This window comes from Nematostella vectensis, chromosome 15, assembly GCF_932526225.1.
Source record: "Nematostella vectensis chromosome 15, jaNemVect1.1, whole genome shotgun sequence".
Taxonomy (NCBI): Eukaryota; Metazoa; Cnidaria; class Anthozoa; order Actiniaria; family Edwardsiidae; genus Nematostella; species Nematostella vectensis.
Window position 1 is genome coordinate 2,599,139 of NC_064048.1, and position 23,763 is coordinate 2,622,901.

Below are 23,763 nucleotides of genomic sequence, written 5' to 3' on the forward strand. Positions count from 1 at the left end.
ACCAGCCTTTTTGGTTTAAAATGGCGGCTTTTTACTGGCGAACCGTCACATTTTGGCGAATGCTAAGATAACTAGCGAAAAGCTAAGGCTAAAATTTCCTTTATGACTCCCTCATTATTACACAAATCTGTCATCTTTTTTACAGTATGGTATGGCACAGTATGGTTAACGCTGTACAGTAAGTCAAAACAGCGACCGAAGTCAGCCATTCGTACCTTTACTCGAACGATTCAACACTGAGATTTTGTTTGTTTTCGCCAGAACACGCGCATGCGCATACGTTATTCAGCACTGTCCGTCCAACGCTATTTGTGTCTCGCTCCTGGCTCCCGCTGTTTGCTGGGTTAGATAGTAGCAGTGTTAATATAGATTCATATGAAATTGATCTTAAGTACTCCAAAAAGCGAAATCCTCCTCTTCTCATACGACTGCCCACCTTGTACCCTTTTCTCTAGAATCGGAGCACAACCGAGGAGCTGTCAATTTTGCCTTAGAAAGAATTCGATACACAGTTCCATGCGGCGCTCAGAGTGGCGACAGACCGGCAATCAGGAGACCAGTGTTGTACTCCTGTATTTCAGATTTCTAAACATTGCTGGTAACTCGGCGTTGTCCTTTTCTTGAAATAAAATTGGTGCACATGCTGTCGCGTGATTTTCATAGAATTTTTCCTGAGTCCGCACTCCTAGTGCTGGATAGTTATTTTCTCGTTTTGTTTTGTTGACTTTTTTTGCATTTTTTATTTCATTTTGTTTGTCATTTTGACGTGTTTTCTTATTTTTACAAGCTAAAGTTTTGTGCTTTTTATTAGCATATGAAGCATTTTTAGCTTGTCTTCAGCCTTTCACAAAAATATGTCAGTCCCTAACGGCATTATTGACCTTTTTTCTCCCCCCCCCCCCCCCCCCCCGAAATTTCTTCCCTTTTATTTCATTAATTCATGTTTGCATGTATTATTTGTTCAAGGCCATTTATTAGAATAATGAAATTATTACATGAGTTTAATCTTCAGGGTTTCTGGTTCTGGATAGTTGTTAATCCAAATAAGATAATAATTGTCACGAAATTTGCTAATTTGGTGTTAAAATATGTTTTAAAGTGACTTTTTATGATGATGATAAAAGTTCATTTATAGCGTTTTTCTTTCTTTAAAGCAGGTGGTATTATGTCATGATTATTCTAATGATGTTAAACTTGACTAATTGAGCAGTTTACATCTGTCACTTTGGCATAAATACGTAAGAAGACAAACACGAACAAATTAGTTTACTCCAAACCTATCTCTTCTAGCTGTCGTTTGAAGAATACCGCAAGAGCGCTCTCCAAAGCATGAAATACAAGGTAACATTCCTCTTTTTTATTTTCGGTTATATTTCTCTCGCCTGCTGTGAAAAAGATCGCCAATTTGGTGATCTAAATGAAAATGGAGAGACGCGAGGAATGGGAGTTATGGATACATTGAGCCAGGCAACTGTCGAAAAACAAGCTCTTGTGCGGGAAATTGTAGCGACATCCCTTAGGGAAGATTTACAAATTCTTCTTGATAACAAGAAAAACAGAAAGAAAGAGCGAATTGAAAATGTTATTGAGTCAGTGACAAGTGAAAACAATTACGACCTGAACAAGCTATCCAAAGATGTCAAAAAAGGCCATTTGAGCGCTTTTCCAAGTTGCAACGATGAGGTGTATCCATTTAAAGAGAGGAAAATCATAAAGGACCGGGTAAAACATGAAAAAACCGAGCTTTCTGAGAAGGGTTCCGAGCAAGGCGTCGATGTGTATGATGGCAGTTCAACAGCTAAGAGTTCTTCGAAAATGCCACTTAAAAGAGAAGAAGACGCAGGCCATAGCTTATCCATAAAAAGGCTAACTAAAGAGACTGAACCAACACCTGCAATCAAGGACCATGAAAGTCAATTAGCGAAGACGGCGAAGAGAGCTATTAATCTGAATATCGGAACAAATGAAATAATAACCCAGGCTCCATCAAGCCCAATTAAACCACAAAACTCAGAGATTCGTGAAAAAATAATTTACAAGATAAGTAAGACAAATGTTGGAGATGATACATTTATTTTCGCTGCAGCTAAGACCTATGAACCAGAACGACAATTAGAGAGATCTAACAAGAATCAGAATGAAGCAACTGGAGAAGCTACATCTGCTTTTTCTATTGGCAGTTTCAAGCCTGCTTATAGAGTAAGAAGGGATTTTGCAATTCCTCCATCGGTACCGTGCTCGAACGAGAAATTGTCCTGCAAGAACCGATGTCAATTGGAGCGGAGCAAGGGACAAACTGACCAAGAGGTACGCTGCTTCTGCGATCCGTACTGCAACATTTATGAAGACTGTTGTTTTGACTATGCGTTCGAATGCGTGGGAAACTCAACACTACCGACACAGGAAAACGAAGAGTGGAGTTGCTTGGATGAACGGAATGAGAACGGTGGGATCTGGATGATAAATTCATGTCCACAAGGATGGAAGGATAGTGCTGTAAATCAAAGCTGTGAGTTAGACTGGTTGGAAGATCTTAACTACGACAACTATAAGGACCGTCTTGCGGTCGCTTCCAGCGACGGGAGAACATTCAGAAATAGATTTTGTGGGCTTTGTCATGGTCTTCCAGTGGAAAATTTGTCCTTTTATGGACTCTTTTTCGTTTGCTCCCTCACGCCGCTAAAAGGATCAACGCAATCTGAGGCTTTACAGTTTCTCTTTGAATATTGCTCACAACCTTACCAAACACCCAAAGAAGGCATGTACCGACGATATTGCATTGATAAGGTGCCAAATTGTTACCAAGGCAACGCCCCTCAAAACAATTCGTTGAGTGAAAAGTGTCAATCTACAGTTCACGGTATTGTATTTGAGCAAACGCAAAATAGGATAAACTACAAGAATAAATATTGTGCTTATTGCAATGGGGTTTTTAATATCGCGTGTGGGCCGGCCAAAGGGTTTTCTCGAGGAGTGGCTGGACAAGGAAAGTCGATCTCTGTCCTGATGGATCTCGGCGGGGAATCGAGTGGATCGCGACAAGTGAATGTCCAATGCTCAGAGGGCTTAGTGTACGATGTTTACTTAGAAACCTGCAGATCGGGGTATTCGCCGAGTATTCTTATGTCGACCGAGCGGAAATTTAGAGTACGGTTGTGGCTAAAGTGCAGCAAGGCTATTCCTTTTTCAGCCACAAATGAAGAGTTTATGTGGTCCATAACATCGAAATACGGCCTTGAAAACACTACAGTAAAAAACGGAGAGTTTGTCAAGAAATCATTTGAGCCATTTTATACCGCCTCATTCGATCTTTCCATAAGTTCAAGTAATGATAGCTCCGCCCTTCACGAGATCCTTAATTTCGAGAAGCCGTTTTCCCTGTTGATCAACAATGAAACCTTCATAGTTTTAAAAGCCTCTAAAAGAACTATGTCATGCAATGACCTCGATGTTTTCTCGGGGAAGGAATACACGTTTTTACCTTATTCACACCAAGTATTTATTAATATCACCGAAGAAACACTCAATGAAGGGGAATACTTTGCAAACATTTCAGCGGGAATAGATCAAACTGTTCTACTGTCTGGTCCAGTCCAAGTTTGCCGATTTGTTAACTGCTCCAGCCCAATGATCGCTCTTCAGAAAGACGAGTATGACTTACTGAAGAACCGGTCTGTGTTCCACAAGGCATCTGGAACTATGCATAAGCGAAAGGATTACTTAAACATCAACAACACAGTCTTCATTTGCACGAGTTTCAGCAGAGACTACATTAGCCCCGTCCCTAACAATGCTGAGAAAGTTCTTGTGATATTAACTTATGTTGGGTTCTCCCTGTCTATTTCTTTCCTTCTCGTATTCCTGGTCACTTTCTCGATTTTCCAGGAACTCAGGACACTTCCTGGAATACACGTGATGAATCTCGCGACGTCGCTTTTGGCTGCTCATATGCTTTGGCTTGCTGGATCTGGACAGACTGAGGATCATTCCGCCTGTCAGATAATTGCTATTGCGCTGCATTACTCCTTCCTTTCCTCGTTCACATGGATGTCAGTCATAGCATTCGACACTTGGCGGGCTTTCTCAAGCAAAACCCGACGACACAACAACGTTATAAATTGGAAGCGTGTTGGCCGCGTGATAGCGCTTGGCTGGCTCCCTCCTCTCGGTTTCGTTATTCTATGCGTTGCTCTTGACCAATCAGGAACCGTTACCATTGACTATGGCGGTGCCAAAGGCTGCTGGATAAATAATAAATGGTCAAACATATTCTTCTTTGCTGTCCCTGTTCTTGGTCTGCTGATATGGAATATCGTGTTTTTCGTCCTAACTGTTGTTGCAATAAGAAAGGTGATGAAGCAATCGTCTATGGCCCAAGACAAGGAGTCGTATCGTAATGACCTTGTTATCTACGCTAAGATAGCATCTCTGATGGGATTCACGTGGTTGTTTGGGTTCTTGGCGCCATTCACAACGTATTTTCTCATGTTCCCGTTTGTCATCTGCAATTCCCTTCAAGGGGTCTTCATCGCAGTTGCTTTCCTTATGAATGGAAAGGTAAAGAAATTGTACTGTAACCTAATGAAGAAGAGTGATAGTACTAACTCTTTATCAAACTCGACGAAGCATAGACGATACAATTCGAATAGATCAGAGGAGACCCAGATTTAAGTTAATATAAAAAAAAGTATCAAAAAATAGTGGTAGTATTTTAGTTGATAGTTTGCCCAAACACTTCTACTTGTTTACTTATAGCTCAGCCAGTTTGTTGCTATTAACGTCCTCTTTTAAGATTCACCCAGCTCTCTTTAATTCCAAATTATGTTTAAACATAATTTGGAATTAAAGAGAGCTGGGTGAATCCAAGAGCGTTGAAGTATGAGTGTGTTTGATTTACCGAGGGGTAATTTATCAAGGGTGTTGGATTGATAGAGGGGTAATGTATCAAGGGTGCTTGATTTATAGAGGGGTAATGTATAAAGGGTGTTGGATTTACAGAGGGGTAATGTATCAAGGGTGCTGGATTGATAGAGGGGTAATGTATCAAGGGTGTTTGATTTATAGAGGGGTAATGTATAAAGGGTGTTGGATTTCCAGAGGGGTAATGTATCAAGGGTGCTTGATTTAGAGAGGGGTAATGTATCAAGGGTGTTGGATTTACAGAGGGGTAATGTATCGAGAGTGCTGGATTTACAGAGAGGTTATGTATAAAGGGTGTTGGATTTACAGAGGGGTAATGTATAAAGGGTGTTGGATTTACAGAGGGGTAATGTATAAAGGGTGCTTGATTTAGAGAGGGGCAATGTATAAAGGGTGCTGGACTTATAGAGGGGTAATGTATAAAGGGTGTTGGATTTACAGAGGGGTTATGTATCAAGGGTGCTGGACTTACAGAGGGGTAATGTATCAAGGGTACTTGATTTAGAGAGGGGTAATGTATAAAGGGTGTTTGATTTACAGAGGGGTCATGTATAAAGGGTGCTGGATTTACAGAGGGGTCATGTATAAAGGGTGTTGGATTTACAGAGGGGTAATGTATCAAGGGTGCTTGATTTAGAGAGGGGTAAAGTATAAAGGGTGTTGGATTTACGGAGGGGTAATGTAGCAAGGGTGCTGGATTTACAGAGGGGTAATGTATCAAGGGTGCTTGATTTAGAGAGGGGTAATGTATAAAGGGTGTTGGATTTCCAGAGGGGTCATGTATAAAGGGTGTTGGATTTACAGAGGGGTAATGTATCAAGGGTGTTGGATTTACAGAGGGGTAATGTATCAAGGGTGCTTGATTTAGAGAGGGGTCATGTATAAAGGGTGCTGGATTTACAGAGGGGTCATGTATAAAGGATGTTGGATTTACAGAGGGGTAATGTATGTAGGTGTTGGATTTAAAGAGGGGTAATGTATCAAAGTTGTTGGGTAGCCTTTCATTTATATGGGACTGATTATTTTGCAATAACACACAAAAAAGCCTGCGTATCTGAATTGTTTTGTTTATTTAGAAAAATTTAATATATATAATATCGATAGTCAATGCCTGCAACAAAGAATGAGGCACAAAATTTACGTTACATTCTCACATTTACTGTACAAACATCTATAAATACATTATACAACTATAAAGAGTGATCTAATTAACTAGTTCAGGCATAATGTCCTTTTTATGTTAACATTATACTAGCATATTATATCTTATAATTTATACAAAACAAATCGAAAAGAAAAAAGTTTTATAAGAGAAATCGGCAATCAGTGGAAACCCTTCTCCTTTACCCCCTCCCAATTGTAGATTAGTCGTCTATTATTTTGGCATCATTTGCAAATGTCCCATTTCTCAAAACATTTTCTTTCAGACTTGAGGACATTATCTGTTAATAGTATAGTGTTATATCTTAGTCGTTAGCTGTCACAACAACAGGGCATCATACAGGGTTACTTTTCACCCGGGGTATTAGTCATGTATCTATGATCGTCTTGTCCATCCTTCAGTCCCCCGAGACTGTAACGCTCGGTCTCCGCTCAAGTGTGACGTCTAAAGCTAGTAGTACAACAACATGATGTTAGTAAGAAAGGATGATTAGTAAGAAGGAGAGAAAAACGCGACTGCAGTTATAAGCATGTTGAGGCCACAATTTGTTATCAGGTCATGCCACATTTGTAATAAGGTCTTTCTACATTTGTAATAAGCTGCAACATTTGTAATAAAGTCGTGCTACATTTGTGATATGGTCATGCCACAATTTTAATGAGGTCCACATTTGTGGCACGACCTTATTACAAATGTGACATGACAATTTTACAAATATGGCCTCAACATTTGCAAAACGAGCTGAAATACATGATTCATTAGCCTGGTTATCGTGTTTGGATTGACAGAACAAAGCATTGGACAAAGCCTAATATCAATGTCAGTGTAATCAGGAATTATGACAGATAAACTCTGGTTATGATCGTTAAGTCCCAGTAATCAATCCAGTTAAAATGAAGAAATATTTGTTGTAAAAGTCACATGCAGACATGACGGAAAAACATGACTTGACGTTTCCAGTAAGCTCATTTCACATCGAATAAGGCGGAAAATTCCCCTAAGTACTTAGTGAGTATTATCAATAAAAATATCAAATGCGACTGTGACGATGTGACATTGAAATTTGAGCTTTTCGTTCCTGAGCTCATACGTAGCGCAAGGATGATCAAGGAAAAATATCTTAAATAGCCAAAATCTGGGTATGTGAATTTCAGCCTCACGTTATTTGTGTTTTGAAAAGGGAAAATCAGTCCGGAATACAAGGAACTGATGGCCATTGTGAGAAATTGTATCTTCCTTCTCCATTTCTTCAAAGTGCGCATGTTCAGGGTTTTTTCCTCATGTCAGTAAACCATGGAAAAACCTAAACAAAACCAAACATGCAATTCTAACTGAGGCTCTCCATTGTCAACCAAGACACACGTACACAAACATCCAAGCTGCCCCCACCCTCCCTCTTCCCACTCCCCTCTCCTCCCCACTGCGGCCCTGCCGTTCGTTTTTTATCTTGCATTTTTAAATGCCTTAAAGCATATGCAATCGGACAAATAGAAAATATATACATCGATATTTACAATATGTAAGCTTCGTCTATGTTTCCTTGTTTGCCAAGGGGCAGATTTTATTCTAGAAAATTTGGACTCAACTTTAAAGAGTCTCTATCTCCCAATATCATCGTGCTAGTAAATGACTTAAAGAATCTATTGTGATATATTCGATTGAATTTGTTAAAAAAAAGTACAACGCTATGTTTTAAAGAGGATTATTTCTTAGCGTAATTTGTCTTCTATTTGAATGAAAACAGTAATAATGGTGTGGCTCACTACGGCTCTTTAAAAAACTAATAAAAGATAATAATCTTTGTAAAAGATTGTTGTCTAAAATTTGTTGTCTGCCTATGCTTTATAGTAGACTCAGCCCATTTGCGCAGTCAATTTAGCTACACCACAATTGGGGTAGAAGCCATCAGTCTTTAGCCTGTTCAGCGCGCTTGTTGCATGAAAGACGAAAAACCGGTCTTGTTTAGCTGAGCTTAGTTGCATGAAAAACGGAGAAACACCAATCTCCCTATTTTTGGTCGAGCACTACTATACTAGAACGGCATTTCCGGGAGCTTTTTATGGGCCGCTTTTCGAGAGCGTTTTCCGCAGGCTACAACTCTTTGATAAGACCTCCCGATTAAAAACAGCCCTGACGTGTTATATAGAGTATCTATCTCTGCCCAAACCGCCTAAACCTAAAGTCAAGATTAGTTGAAAAGAAACAACTTCTTTCATGACTACACAATGAAAGAGAGTCGAATGACTCATGGAATTATGAAGTTAACAACTTTTTTCATGACTATCTACAAAATAAAAGTGAGTCGAATGACTCATGGAGTTATAAAGCTACGCGTGATATGCGCGTCATACTACTTCCTGATTTTATACCTATTAAAACATAAGTAATGACTTTTAGAACATAAGTAATGACCAATAGTATTCGATCTCCGACTCTGAGACTTTTGGTGCGTTTGGTTTCATAGCCAAACCATATCGTTTGAAACCTTAAAATATTTTGTTTTTATTAGATAGATCTAGATTTAAAGGCTACATGAACTTAGACCCATCCCCTATGATAGCTCTATAGCCTTATTGATATAATAGCCTATAACCTACTATAAATACTATAGCCTTATTAATGATATAGCCTACTTTAGATACTATAGCCTTGTTGATAAATTACAGCCTATTGAATACTATAGATACTATAGCCTCGTTTATATTATAGTAACCTAGTTTAGATACTATAGCCCTCGTTTATATTATAGCCTATAACCTAATCTAGATACTAAAGCCTCGTTTATATTATAGCCTATAACCTAGTGTAGATACTATAGTCTCGTTTATATTATAGCCTATAACCTAGTGTAGATACTAAAGCCTCGTTTATATTATAGCCTATAACCTAGTGTAGATACTATAGCCTCGTTTATATTATAGCCTATAACCTAGTCTAGATACTATAGCCTCGTTTATATTATAGTAACCTAGTCTAGATACTATAGCCTCGTTTATATTATAGCCTATATACTACTATAAATGCTATAGCGTTGTTGATGTTATAGCCTAGTATGGTATAGCTCTCTTAGCGCTTTTAACTCAGGCACCGTACTTTTCTTGGTTTCCATCTGCATCCTGGGAGTGTTTGGCGTTGTTCCTGAAGGGTTGTATGAGTTCCGCAGGCTCCGTTTCATTTCGAGGTTCCTGATTTTCCTAAGAAACTCTCTCCTCACCTAAAGGTCCATCATTTGGTAAAGATAAACAACAAGAGGAAATGACTCAGTATGATTCATTAGAAGGCTCATAGTATGTTTAATGCATGTGTGCAAACAGACAGAGCCTAGTTGGGGGGGAGGGGTCTAATTAACGCAATACCGCACACAATTTTCGAAAATTACCCCAATACCGCACAGAAGGACGAGGTTTTGAAGAGCATGCGTGACATTCCGTTAACACCGCAACACCGTAATATTTTTTACCGCAATACCGCTGTCTATAAAGCAAAATATCGCATCTCGCAGTGTTTTGAAATACCGCATCACCGCATGTTTTTTGCTCTCTTACCGCAATCTCTTTTTTACCACAAAAAAGACCAATACCGCAATACCCAACGTCCACCCCCCTCTAGTGTTCCAGGCGTCCTTATCCGGGTTTTCTGTACTTGGAGATTGACCGTGAGGCAGTTTATGGGGTCTTGAATTGGAAATCAAATAATTATTTGGATTCAGTACCTCTGAACTCAGCAGACAATAGAAGACGAAGATTAGGAAGCCCTAGCAGAATAGAAAATATGTAGAAATTAATAAAATGGTAACAAACTTTTCCTTAGCTCACGCAAGTACGAAGGATTTGCAGATAGGGGTTTACAGCCATAGGAATTGTATGGAAAGCGAAAACCATTTGACGATCCTTCAGTAAGAGCAACCAACGTTTTGGCATCCAAAGTCGGGGCTGGGGGTGTGGCTCCACCCTTTCCTAACTCATGTTGCTATAGTCATAACGTTCTTCGCATCACTGTTGTACTCGAACCTCCAAGGGATATCTGAATTGAGTTATTTAGGAATTCGAATCCTTGGGACATTACAGCTATTTTATTGATGGTACAATTTTTGGGCTCTAGGTACTATGCATTCAAACAGACAATATACATAGAGGTAGATATGTTGTTGAACGCTAAGGTGTGGGAGGTTTGTAGGCGCGTACACAGGGGTGGGGGGGGGGGGGGGTGGGGAGGCTCTCCCTCTGCGGCCAAAACGTATCTTCACATATGAAGAAAACGTTGTCGTTTTGAGGGACTGGTACCGAGGACTCTTAGTTTCTTTTCAGATACTTTCTTCATTGACTAAAGATGGTCACAGTCACTGTTTTTTTCTTCTGATTAACAGTCATAATTTTTACGAAGCACCTGCGGTACGACAACCTTAAAAATGACAAGAATCATGCAGCTTTTCCAGATAAGGAATATATTATTTTCCTTATATGGAAGCGACCTCGTTTGACCAAAACGACAATTTTTGGCAAAATTTTCTTGATATGAAATACTTTGCTTTGTCCGTATAATATGGCTGCGCACAGCCCCTAGGAGCCTGCCCAGCAGTTTGCGTCACTTATTGTTATGGCTCGAGTCATCGGCAGTCAACTTTAGTGGTGCAAACTCTTGTACGTACCTGCATGGAGTTGAAGATAGCGAAAAGATACTCAAACATGACAGTTTTGTTGTTGAACGCCAAGAAGCCAAAGAGCCATGTTAGACCAAGGATAGGTAGAAGCGTGACGAACGCCTTAACTAACGCCCTGGAGAGACAAACACTATAAATCATGGGCTATTACATCATGTGAACTTTATTTAGCGTTTCTCAGTACATGCTTGAATAAACCTATAGAAATGGATGCTTTTAGTTTGTGTGACTCAGTGGTGTGCTGCAGCGTAAAATGGCGGCGTGATTGGGCTACCTTTGGATTACCTCGTACAAGTACTGCTCAATCAACCTTTTTTTTTCTGGACACGCCATAAAAGCTATTGAACTCGTCTTTGAATCCAGTTTTCGTGTCTGAATGAATGTTTTACTACTTCACATTTTTGTGTAGCGGTGTGTGAGAGTTTTCTTGTTTTCTTCGTGTGTATATTTGTGTATGTGTGTTTTTTTCTCTTACTTTGAGCTGGTCTGCGGTGTGTGAGAGTTTTCTTGTTTTCTTCGTGTGTATATTTGTGTATGTGTGTTTTTTTCTCTTACTTTGAGCTGGTCTGCGGTGTGTGAGAGTTTTCTTGATTTCTTCGTGTGTATATTTGTGTATGTGTGTTTTTTTTCTCTTACTTTGAGCTGGTCTGTGACTCGTCCTTCAGCATGACTGCTGTCACTCGCAGAACCATAAACAGGATCACCAAATTGAACTGGAAATAAAGTAGCAGTCAGAAAAACAACAGAATAATCCTTGAAACCAAAAGTTAGCTAAGTCAAGCCCCCGTAAAACATTGCCATTGCACGGAGCTTAAAAACGTAGATCTGACTTAGGTGTGACATTGTTGTTTGAATTATTTGAAGTTGTTTTATTTGAAAGCTCGAACTGTCACTAAATCTAAAAATACAACCTTGAAAAGCAAAAAGAAAAGAAGAAATTTTATTCTCCAGACTTGCGTGTGGTAATGTCGTTAGCTTTTATTTGAATCTTAAAAACTGATCGCAATCTGTGCTTACCGCGATAACTACTAGCGCGGGGGCTACGAAGGCCCAAATTGCTCCACTCTCCAGAGACAGCCAGCAACTGCATACAACATGTAAGAAAACATAGAAGGTTAAAAGGGCAATCGCGCCAATTTACTAACGGCGGGCCGACGGAAACCACAATCGACAAAAGACAAGACAATCTATCAGAATTCGCGCTATTTAACAGACCACCCGCTCTAAATTACAGTCACATCCTGAAACTTCCAATAGACACACTGCTTTGACAACTTTGATTTTTTTTTCTCGTTTTCCGTTAATACTTACGTTTAAACATCCTTTGTAATGTCTTATTTTTAAGTGAAACTGAACCCTTCATCATGGCAACTCACGTGTCTGGTGTATAGAAACTCCAGCGGAACGCCGAGGCACAACACAGGGTGAGAAGAGCTGGTAAACCTGACACAAGGATAAACAACAACAACAACTATCAACAACATCAAATTTAGTACCACCATTATGAACAACACAACGATGAGAGCAAAATGAACAATGAGCGATGCTCATCATCATCATCATCACCACCACCACCACCACCACCATCATCATCATCATCATCATCATCATCATCATCATTCATCATTCATCATATCAATATTTGGGTGACCTTCAAACCCGCTCGGTCAATCTCTGTGAGGCCTGGGTCTAAGGGCTTTTCAAGATTAGTGAGATAAAAATTTGACCAATCTGTCAGGTTTTTTTAGACAAATTTTTGCCACGAGTCTCAAATTGACAGGAATCAGCATTTTTCACCATATTTTCTGGAGATCAGGGAGCGGGAAAACTTTAGCTCTTCTAAATATGGGCATCAATGACCATATAAGGCAATGCAAACGAAGGACACTATCCTTGGGGAATATGTTTGATATGATCACCATCATTCATCATCATCATCATCATCATCATCATCATCACCACCACCACCACCACCACCATCATCATCATCATCATCATCATCATCATCATCATCTATCAGGGGCATAGCCAGGGCCCCCCTCCCCCTTTTAGGCTCTTACCGAAAGTGCTAGCACTTTTTTGGCATTATTTGGCTTCGCGAGCACTTTTTTTACATTTTTTCCCAAAAAGCACTGCTAGCATTTTTTCTTATTATCGACTGATTATTTATATAATTTCGCGTTAATAAGCACACTCTGACTTCACATATGTCGTCCAAAGCCGCAATTTGCATTCATTTTCGTCAAAGGAGCCGAGGAGGCTGGGGAATATGTTTGATAGGTCAGCGGTTGCCTTCTAGAACCCGGTCCTTCTCGTCAGCCCTCCTCGTGACTCGTTCCAAGATGGCGTCATTCACTAGCAATACTGGAAGTCAGCCAAGCAAGGCAGAGATAGCTCGAGAGCGTACTCTGCCATCAATCAGTGGAAAAAAACAAGACTAGGGGGAACTGTGATGTAAGGAACATAAGCATACATGATCCGATTCAGCAATATCCAGGAGAGGAACTAACAATCAAAGACGGGAAGTTGTTTTGTCTGGCATGCCGCGAAATAGTGTCTTCAAAGAAGAGTATTCTAACTACACACTTGGCTTCAAAGAAACATGGAAATGGTAAAGAGAAACTGAAGAAGTCTAAGTTGAAGGATCAGACTATTATGGAGGCTTTTAGAGCGCCGGACATGACGCAGAAAGACAGCACTCTATCAATATCTGAACGGGCCTACCGACTCGAAGTGGTCGAAGAGTTTCTGAAGGCTGGCATCCCACTTGGGAAAATCGATATGCTACGCTCCCTCTTAGAAAAGAATGGCCAACGTCTCACAGCAAGTGCTCATCTTGGTCAGTACATTTCAATTGTTCTCAAGCAGGAAGTCGAAAGGATAAAAAATGAACTGACTTTGCCTGGCCAGACTGGCATGACAAGAGATGTTTCGATGATCTTTGACGGAAGTACACGACAAGGAGAAGCAATTGCTGTCATCCTGCGTTTCCTTGACGAGAATTGGTCGATTATTCAACGTCTCGTCAAAATTGATATATGTTCCAAGTCAGTGAATGCGGATGATCTTGCACAAGTTCTTAATCAGTGCCTATCAGTTGATTATGGTGTCAAGGCCAATTCGTTAATCGCAGCCATGAGAGATGGGGCAAGTGTGAACCAGGCAGCGTTGGATAGGATTGCATTTATCTTTCCTAAGCTGCTCAACGTCGTGTGTTTCTCACACACGCTTGACAATGTTGGGAATCATCTTGTCATTCCAACTCTTCTAGAGTTCGGTAGCGTGTGGCTTCGCCTGTTCCGCCATAGTTACAAGGCAAAGCTGTTGTGGAAAGATCTGACTGGGCAAAGACCGAGATCATACAGTGAGACCAGATGGTGGTCAAATTGGGAAGTCTACAAACAAATGTTACTGCAGTTTGGAGATATTAAGGGATTCTTGATAGAAGCAGAAGCCGCTAATATTGGTCCACAGTTACTCCCTCAACTCCAGGCAATACTTTCCGATCCTGAGCGAGTTATCAACCTGAAGCTCGAGCTCGCCATCACCATCGATGTTGGGGAGCACTTTGTAAAAGCGACCTATTTCTTGGAAGGTGATGGCCCTTTCGTGTTCTCGTGTTATGAGAAACTCCATGCTGTTGCCCAAGCCTGCCAAGCCCCTCACTTTCCAAACGTGCGTGCAGTCGCAGCAGCAATCGCTGAAGAAAATCCTGCCCAAAACGTAGCAGCCCTCGAACAGCAGGCAAAGGCATGTGTTCAACCAGCCATAAATTGGTTTCTGAGAAAGTTTAATGTCCAACTATACAACACAGTGTTAGCGTTCAAGGCTGCGAGGTATATGTGTCCGGTCAGCGTCCAGTGGCTGAAGCCAACTCAGCACTCAGTAGAGGCCTTGCGAATCTTCCCTTTTCTCAATGATGATTGCATTATCAACGGCCTAAAAGCTGAACTACCTGCTTACTTAGCTGCCACTGCAGATGTGGTAATCAACACAGAATAGCGAAAGGTAAAATGGTGGCACGACCACAAGGAACAGCTCCCTCACTGGGCTTCTGCAGTGAAGAAAGTGCTGTTGGTGCAGCCATCCTCGGCTGCAGCAGAAAGGGTATTCTCTGTTCTCAATTCTGCATTCAACGACCAACAGGAGCATGCCTTAGTTGACTATCTGCAAGCAAGTTGATGACCCAGTACAAAAAGCGATGACTAACTTCTAAAATGGGTAACGATGACCCAATGACAAGCGTGTGTTGGACTTAAATGGAAAAAACATTGATCATTAAATTTTGATGTTAAAACATGTGAGCGAAAATCTGAAAATGTAATGTTCTATATGATTAAAAAAAGTCTGAAAAATGAGCACTTTTTTTAATCCACAAGCATTTAAAAAAAAGCATTATTTTAGCACTTTTTTGGCAAAAAATAAGCATTGCTTTTAGCATTTAATGCTTTTTTAACGAGCACTTTCGGTAAGAGCCTACCCCCTTTAGCAGCCAAAAATTCAATAAATGTATGAGAAATTATCTAAAATACAGGAGAAAATGTCTTAAAAGTCCCTTTTGAGCCCCCCTCCTGTTAACAATCTTGGCTACGCCGCTGTCTTTATCATTATTAAAACCTTACCATAATCACCAACAACATATATTACACAAACATCATAATCGTCACCACAATGCTAAACATCATAACCATTATCAGAAATGTCATCCCCTAATCACAAAAGGCATAATTATTAGCATCATCATCATCATCGTCGTCGTGGTGGTAGTCATCATTGTCATCATTATTAGCACCACCATCATCAATCATTTCCAACAATATCTATTTCACAATCACCATCATATCATCATGCATTATCAGCAATGTAATCACCATCTAAAACATCACAACTACGAATACCATACGTATTATCGCCATCATCATCATTATCAGTATAATTTACCTTCTATTTCATCATAATCATGAACAGAAACATCAACCGTTTATAATTAACAACAACATATTGCATTTAAGATAAAACAACTCACCCCAACCGATAACTGTGTAGATCTTCTTTCTGCCTCGACCGGAGTTGAAGACTCTTATGACAAGGCAGTAGATATGGATGCCCTCCACTAACATCCACGTGAACACGGACATGTAGAAGAAATACAGTAGCACGGCTACACTGAGGCACAGGCTCTGAGGTGAGACACGAAGGGAGGTAAGTGAACACGGACATGTAGAAGAAATACAGTAGCACGGTTACACTGAGGCACAGGCTCTGAGGTGAGACACGAAGGGAGGTAAGTGAACACGGACATGTAGAAGAAATACAGTAGCACGGCTACACTGAGGCACAGGCTCTGAGGTGAGACACGAAGGGAGGTAAGTGAACACGGACATGTAGAAAAAATACAGTAGCACGGCTACACTGAGGCACAGGCTCTGTGGTAAGAAACAAAGGGAGGTAAGTGAACACGGACATGTAGAAAAAATACAGTAGCACGGCTACACTGAGGCACAGGATCTGTGGTAAGAAACAAAGAGAGGTAGGTGAACACGGACATGTAGAAGAAATACAGTAGCACGGCTACACTAAGGCACAGGCTCTGTGGTAAGAAACAAAGGGAGGTTAAGTGAACATGGACATGTAGAAGAAATACAGTAGCACGGTTACACTGAGGCACAGGCTCTGTGGTAAGAAACAAAGGGAGGTTAAGTGAACATGGACATGTAGAAGAAATACAGTAGCACGGCTACACTGAGACACAGGCTCTGTGGTGAGACACGAAGGGAGGTAAGTGAACATGGACATGTAGAAGAAATACAGTAGCACGGCTACACTGAGGCACAGGCTCTGTGGTAAGAAACAAAGGGAGGTTAAGTGAACATGGAAATGTAGAAGAAATACAGCAGCACGGCTACACTGAGGCAAAGGCTCTGTGGTAAGAAACAAAGGGAGGTTAAGTGAACATGGAAATGTAGAAGAAATACAGCAGCACGGCTACACTGAGGCAAAGGCTCTGAGGTGAGACACGAAGGGAGGTTAAGTGAACATGGAAATGTAGAAGAAATACAGCAGCACGGCTACACTGAGGCAAAGGCTCTGTGGTAAGAAACAAAGGGAGGTTAGGTGAACATGGACATGTAGAAGAAATACAGTAGCACGGTTACACTGAGGCACAGGCTCTGTGGTAAGAAACAAAGGGAGGTAAGTAAACACGGACATGTAGAAGAAATACAGTAGCACGGCTACACTGAGGCACAGGCTCTGTGGTAAGAAACAAAGGGAGGTTAAGTGAACATGGACATGTAGAAGAAATACAGTTGCACGGCTTCACTGAGGCAAAGGCTCTGAGGTGAGACACGAAGGGAGGTAAGTGAACACGGACATGTAGAAGAAATACAGTAGCACGGCTACACTGAGACACAGGCTCTGAGGTGAGACACGAAGGGAGGTAAGTGAACACGGACATGTAGAAGAAATACAGTAGCACGGCTACACTGAGACACAGGCTCTGAGGTGAGACACGAAGGGAGGTAAGTGAACACGGACATGTAGAAAAAATACAGTAGCACGGCTACACTGAGGCACAGGCTCTGAGGTGAGACACGAAGGGAGGTAAGTGAACATGGACATGTAGAAGAACTACAGTAGCACGGCTACACTAAGGCACAGGGTCTGAGGTGAGACACGAAGGGAGGTTAAGTGAACACGGACATGTAGAAGAAATACAGTAGCACGGCTACATTAAGGCACAGGCTCTGTGGTAAGAAACAAAGGGAGGTTAAGTGAACATGGACATGTAGAAGAAATACAGTAGCACGGTTACACTGAGGCACAGGCTCTGTGGTAAGAAACAAAGGGAGGTTAAGTGAACATGGACATGTAGAAGAAATACAGTAGCACGGCTACACTGAGGCACAGGCTCTGTGGTAAGAAACAAAGGGAGGTAAGTGAACACGGACATGTAGAAAAAATACAGTAGCACGGCTACACTGAGGCACAGGCTCTGTGGTAAGAAACAAAGGGAGGTAAGTGAACACGGACATGTAGAAGAAATACAGTAGCACGGCTACACTGAGGCACAGGCTCTGTGGTAAGAAACAAAGGGAGGTAAGTGAACACGGACATGTAGAAAAAATACAGTAGCACGGCTACACTGAGGCACAGGCTCTGTGGTAAGAAACAAAGGGAGGTAAGTGAACACGGACATGTAGAAGAAATACAGTAGCACGGCTACACTGAGGCACAGGCTCTGAGGTAAGAAACAAAGGGAGGTAAGTGAACACGGACATGTAGAAGAAATACAGTAGCACGGCTACACTGAGACACAGGCTCTGTGGTAAGAAACAAAGGGAGGTAAGTGAACACGGACATGTAGAAGAAATACAGTAGCACGGCTACACTGAGACACAGGCTCTGTGGTAAGAAACAAAGGGAGGTAAGTGAACACGGACATGTAGAAGAAATACAGTAGCACGGCTACACTGAGGCACAGGCTCTGAGGTGAGACACGAAGGGAGGTAAGTGAACATGGACATGTAGAAGAAATACAGTAGCACGGCTACACTAAGGCACAGGGTCTGAGGTGAGACACGAAGGGAGGTTAAGTGAACACGGACATGTAGAAGAAATACAGTAGCACGGCTACACTAAGGCACAGGCTCTGTGGTAAGAAACAAAGGGAGGTTAAGTGAACATGGACATGTAGAAGAAATACAGTAGCACGGTTACACTGAGGCACAGGCTCTGTGGTAAGAAACAAAGGGAGGTTAAGTGAACATGGACATGTAGAAGAAATACAGTAGCACGGCTACACTGAGGCACAGGCTCTGTGGTAAGAAACAAAGGGAGGTTAAGTGAACATGGACATGTAGAAGAAATACAGTAGCACGGCTACACTGAGGCACAGGCTCTGTGGTAAGAAACAAAGGGAGGTTAAGTGAACACGGACATGTAGAAGAAATACAGTAGCACGGCTACACTGAGGCAAAGGCTCTGAGGTGAGACACGAAGGGAGGTAAGTCAGCAAGAGAAAGCAATCATCAACAATGTGCGTGATGTCAGGCTTTTGGGACTTAATCTTAGAAGCTGATAAAGGCGCTACGTGGTGGGTTTTCAATGTAACAGGGTTTATTCGAACATCCACCATTAGAGAAGAGACGAAAAGTATCAATTAAAGGGGTAGTGTCATGAGTTTGCCGTGGTCCACGGTTTCCTTATCCACGAACACTTGGAGAAAAGAAGCTGCTATTTTAATTAAAGACATAATGTCACGAGTTTTACGAGTTTTGGGCCATCTTCATCCATCATAAGAGAAGAGCCGGAAGCTATCAATTAAAGGTGTAGTGGCATGACTTTTCCGTGGGCCACGGTTTACTCAATAATCCAACATTAGAGGAGAGACAGAAACTATCAATTAAAGGGATAATGCCAGGTTTCCAATAATTAACGATCAGCGGAGAAAAGAAAACTGGACTGAAGAACCGCTCATCAGTGACGTCAGTTGACGTATTAAAAGCGTTATCCCTTCGTTGAAGCAAGACATAATTGCAGCTTTTAAAGTAACAGTTCAATCCAGCTTCTAGATCTGGGGGGATGCATTCTGCATCATGTGGCGGTTAGTTCTTTTTGACGACTTTCCCAAGCGGGGTTTGTTTGCTATAAGGTGTGCTTGTGCGTTTGTGGACCAGCCAATACTCTCGTCCGATCCTTCGCGCGGAGTGTAGGGGAGATGACTGAGGCCTAAAGGTCATATGCTTGCACTACAGTTGCTACGTCGCGCGCTAGTCGTCACGTCACGCTAACTCGCTTTCGATCGGTCTGTCTCCCCTCATATTCTGCCATAATCGTGCCTAGTGTATTCATTGCGTTGCAAAGCGGGCATTTCCTTTTCACGCGTAAAGCAACATTAACAGCTCGTCAAACATGCATGCAGTAGACTTACTTGAGGCTCTCTGTGCGTTGCACCAACAATAAAAAGTATTTGCGCAAAAAGTATGGCAGTGACTAGGTTAATGTGAATGAAAACTCGCTCTGACCGAAGACTCCTGCAACGAATACAAACAAAAAGACATTAAGACCAAGAAGTGTTTCTAAATGGTGGCAAGTCTGTATTTTCAAGACGGCCGTTGTTTTTCACAATACGGTATATCTATATCAATATCAGGCGGAACGGTAACAAAATTCCAGAAAGTGCCATGATTTCATAACACTTGTAAATCCCAAGACAGTTAATGCACAGCTGAGCACATGTACGACTCTCTATAGTCTGTTTTACCGGAATAGAGATCTCCTGGTATTGGGATTCCTGTTTCGCTTGGGGAAGAAAGAGTAGATCGCCAGTATTCAGACTATTCTTATACATTCTAACAACGTAGCACGGCTCTCTATTTTATTGTACATGCGCTCTTACTTACGGAAGGAATAGGTGAGTTAGGATCGTCAGGACACAGCCGGCAATTGACAGTCCAAGGCCGATAAATGTGATGTACGTCAGGTAGTCGTCGTGAACGGTAGGGTCCTGCGCACGAGAAAGAGAGTCGGCAATTGTGCTTTAATCATTCGTTATGTACCTATTTTAATAAACTTTGTCAATGCAAATTGCGAGTGGCGGTTCCAAGAAAAATTGCTGCTTTTGGGTATAATTATTTGTAAGAATAAAAATGATGAGTAAACTTAAACAATTTTTTTAAGGCTAGGGTATGGTCTTACAAGGAAATCCCAGATTGAAATTTTTAGAAATGTTCCTAGATTTCTTCTAGAAAAATCGTAAATCAAACCTTTGCTTTTAGTCTTGTTAGTATGGCAAAGTTGGTCAGGTGATCGCAGTAACACGTGATCTGCGTTGCGTTCCTCGGTCCCAGTCTACACCCTTCAATTGACCAGGATCCATGCGGGCTACCATCACTGATAAAAAATGCGTGACCAATAAGAATCAAAATCAAAATTTTTACTAATTACGTATAAATCTCTTCACACGTTCAGGCTCAGGTCTATATCTCTGATGACCATCTTTCCCCCTTTAAACTTTAACGCCAGCCAGATCATCTGGCCTCAATCTTCTTACCATTGCTAGCTCCGAGACAGTAAATGATGGAGACCGAGTTTTTTTAAATTGCGTCTCCTAAGCTTTAGAATGTACTTCCTAATTATATCAAATTGGCTGAAAATGCCATTCCTTAAAGTACTAGTAGCACGTAATTTGCTACTTTTCGAAATTCCACCAAATTTAGTACACAGGTACTAGACATCCTCGTCTTCAACTGTATTCACGATAATAAGGGAAACCTGCCACTTTATACTAATCTTTCATTGTAAGAGCCTTGAGTTTTTAGAAATGCTCCTAAAACGTTTTTTTTATGTTTATTACTAATCTAGGTAATGAAAGTGTAGAACTCTGTTTCGTCGAGTTCCAGTGGACCCACCGTTTCGTTATGTCCCAGAAGGCACACTCTCGAACAACATCTTCCCTGTTAGACTGAAAAAAATAATAACACAAGGGATTAAGCAATTAGAGAGCTATGACTGTTTACTTATAAATGGCGTTGATCGAATCCGTTGTATCATGATGTCGCGTTTTCAAAACATCGATTTGTTTTTGTCTTTTGGGATTTTCTGTTCCGCCAGTCAAATTATTCTAAGCCAATCAGATTCTTGCCATCTCTCGCCTAGTGCAGTTGCCTGGCTTTCTGTCGCGACACTGTCTGGTTTTCGTCCAGAGGATAGCCAGGGAAGTGCACAAAGCGAGACTCTGATTGGCTCAGAATGGTTTTACTGACGGAACAGACAATCCAAACAAATTGTGTTGAGCGCGCCCTCTTTTTAAGATGGCGGCCAGTAAAACGTACTAAACAAAATTCCTGCAAGTTTGCAGGACCCGGCGTAGGAAACGAAAGGGAATAATAAGGAATAATAAGTATTAAGTTGAGTAAAAGTTAGAACATAGTGTGTGAAGATGAGTTACAAGAATCACATGCTGGTTGGATAAAGATGTACTTTCAAAAGATGAACAATTATTTGCTAACCTGAGGGAACTTAAAAACAAGTTCTACTGGTTCTTTAAATCGTGACGTCACTTTAGGCGACACCACAACGGCCATCACGTGACTGCTAATGTTCGTCCGACTGCAGAAGAAAAATAAATAAAACGTCCAAAATAAGGAAGAGGAATGCAAAATTATTACAATAACTTATGAACCCAGTAGATTATTACAATAACTTATGAACCCAGCGCCGTAGAAAGACTAGCAATTGTTCATTTAATGATAACCCCAACCAAGGAAAAAAAGCTCTTGTTACGAGACAGCCTCATTATATATAATTTTTATCCCTTTCCCTTTCGCATTAGAAGTGTAGATTGTTCTTAAGGTCCTATATTGTTGCCTCCATTTTAATGGTCAAAGACGTCAAGACCCCCCCCCCCCCCCCCCAAGCAAAATATCTTAAAAGTAAAAACTTTCTTGCCTTACTCTCCTGTCGTTTTTTTAAATGGTCTAAAAGAGCCTGGAGCGAGCGCGCGGGAGACCTGTGATATTCTAAAACGCCATTCCCAAGATTACTGCCAGCGAAATCGTAGTAAAAACGAATTCCTGCAAATTTACGTGAAAGTTTTTGACTTACAAAGCTCTAGAGCGATAAGAAGCGAAAGAGAATGATTGAAGCAGACTACCAAATATGGTATGTAATGCCTAATAAGGAAATGACATATCGAACTAGAAAAACGACAGTTTTTAAAACAAGATTGTCTGATATAGACAAGGCATCGTGAAGGTAAGGCATTTGCCAACTTAGTCACTACACTTACTTATCGTATTCCATGAAATGAGGATGAGGGTAAGTGAGCCACACTACACCAGCGTTACCTGGTCAAGAACAGCAACAACATTAGAGTACAACAGCAGGACATGACGGAAAAACCTGGAAAACGCGCAATTCCAGATAAAGAGAGAAGACACCATTTCTTACAATGGCTATAGGTTCCTTGTATTACGGACTTATTTTCAAAACACAAATAACGCGAGGCCGAAGTGCACATAACCAGATTTTGGCTTTTTAATATAATTTTTCCTTGATCATCATTTCCCTGAGTATCAGCTCATGGACGAAAAGCTCAAATTTTAATAATACTTTACAAAAAGTCGCATCAATTAAAAAAAAGTCGCACTTGATATTTTGTTTGCTATAAGCTACTAAGTACTCAGAGAATTTCTCCGCCTTATTCGATGTGAAATGGGCTTATTTGAAGCGTCACGTCATGTTTTCCCGTCATGTCCAACAGCAGTCAGTGCTTTATTTGTAAGATTTTCAAGATCTTGGGGATTTCTCGTTAATTCAACAGAAACATTAAGGAATTTTTGGGGGGCACAGCTACGCACCTACTGGTCATTTCCTTGGGTCAACAATTATGACCAAGTTTGGTAAGGTTTTTTCTAAAACGCAGTACAGACAGGCAAGCGCTCATTGAAAAAATGTTATTGTGTTAATTGCTATTACTTTCTGGGCTCTTGCTGAAGACATCCATCGGAATTATCGCATCCGAAACCATTAACGGATCACTGTCGTCTGCGCCTACGAGTTCGGTCAAACGAAGACTCTTTTTATCAGATGAAATGACAGTCATGTTAACAGAGACCACAGCAAAACCTGCGGAAAAACAAAAAGATAATCATGTAGTACAGCTTAAGCATAAGCGAAAACATTCGAAAATGGGAAAAGGTATCCGTCGGTAGAGTTGTCCGCTAACGAAATTTAAAAGTTTTTATTGTAAAGAAATTACTGAAACGAAAAATCACTCCATTTTACTTGGTGTCCGCTCGATTTTTTCTCGAGTACAGACAGCTTGATTTTGTTGTTGTTGTTGTTGCTGCTGTTGCTGCTGTTGTTGCTGTTGCTGTTGCTGTTGTTGTTGTTGTTGTTGTTGTTGTTGTTGTTGTTGTTGTTGTTGTTGTTGTTGTTGTTGTTGTTGTTGCTGCTGTTGTTGTTGTTGCTGTTGTTGTTGTTGTTGTTGTTGTTGTTGTTGTTGTTGTTGTTGTAG

The 23,763-nt window shown here is 41.0% G+C and overlaps 2 protein-coding genes across 8 annotated transcripts in view; one reads left to right on the forward strand and one right to left on the reverse strand.

The window, feature by feature from the left end:
- The first annotated feature begins 1,148 nt into the window (after positions 1 to 1,148).
- LOC5510797 lies at positions 1,149 to 4,703 on the forward strand. The gene has a single exon (XM_032380045.2). The coding sequence runs from the start codon at positions 1,330 to 1,332 to the stop codon at positions 4,669 to 4,671; it is 3,342 nt and encodes a 1,113-aa protein (XP_032235936.2). The 5' UTR covers positions 1,149 to 1,329; the 3' UTR covers positions 4,672 to 4,703.
- Positions 4,704 to 5,971: 1,268 nt separating this feature from the next.
- The window catches only part of LOC5510798 (adhesion G protein-coupled receptor L1), a 41,160-nt gene continuing 23,368 nt past the window's right edge, over positions 5,972 to 23,763 (reverse strand). The window contains exons 12-26 of one of the 7 annotated variants that reach the window (XM_048722710.1): positions 23,223 to 23,372; positions 22,534 to 22,591; positions 21,755 to 21,854; positions 21,155 to 21,207; positions 20,510 to 20,636; positions 20,147 to 20,250; positions 19,675 to 19,777; positions 15,769 to 15,922; positions 12,119 to 12,185; positions 11,760 to 11,826; positions 11,379 to 11,455; positions 10,731 to 10,857; positions 9,795 to 9,836; positions 9,176 to 9,296; positions 5,972 to 6,532 (exon numbers count right to left, since the gene is read on the reverse strand). In XM_048722710.1, the coding sequence (XP_048578667.1) occupies positions 6,480 to 6,532; positions 9,176 to 9,296; positions 9,795 to 9,836; positions 10,731 to 10,857; positions 11,379 to 11,455; positions 11,760 to 11,826; positions 12,119 to 12,185; positions 15,769 to 15,922; positions 19,675 to 19,777; positions 20,147 to 20,250; positions 20,510 to 20,636; positions 21,155 to 21,207; positions 21,755 to 21,854; positions 22,534 to 22,591; positions 23,223 to 23,372 (1,403 nt within the window). In that variant the 3' untranslated portion in view covers positions 5,972 to 6,479. Of the gene's footprint in view, positions 6,533 to 7,534; positions 9,297 to 9,794; positions 9,837 to 10,730; positions 10,858 to 11,378; positions 11,456 to 11,759; positions 11,827 to 12,118; positions 12,186 to 15,768; positions 15,923 to 17,615; positions 17,819 to 18,547; positions 18,643 to 19,674; positions 19,778 to 20,146; positions 20,251 to 20,509; positions 20,637 to 21,154; positions 21,208 to 21,754; positions 21,855 to 22,533; positions 22,592 to 23,222; positions 23,373 to 23,763 lie in introns of those variants that run through there. The other 6 variants (XR_007306740.1, XR_007306741.1, XR_007306739.1 and 3 more) reach the window with 6 other exon arrangements.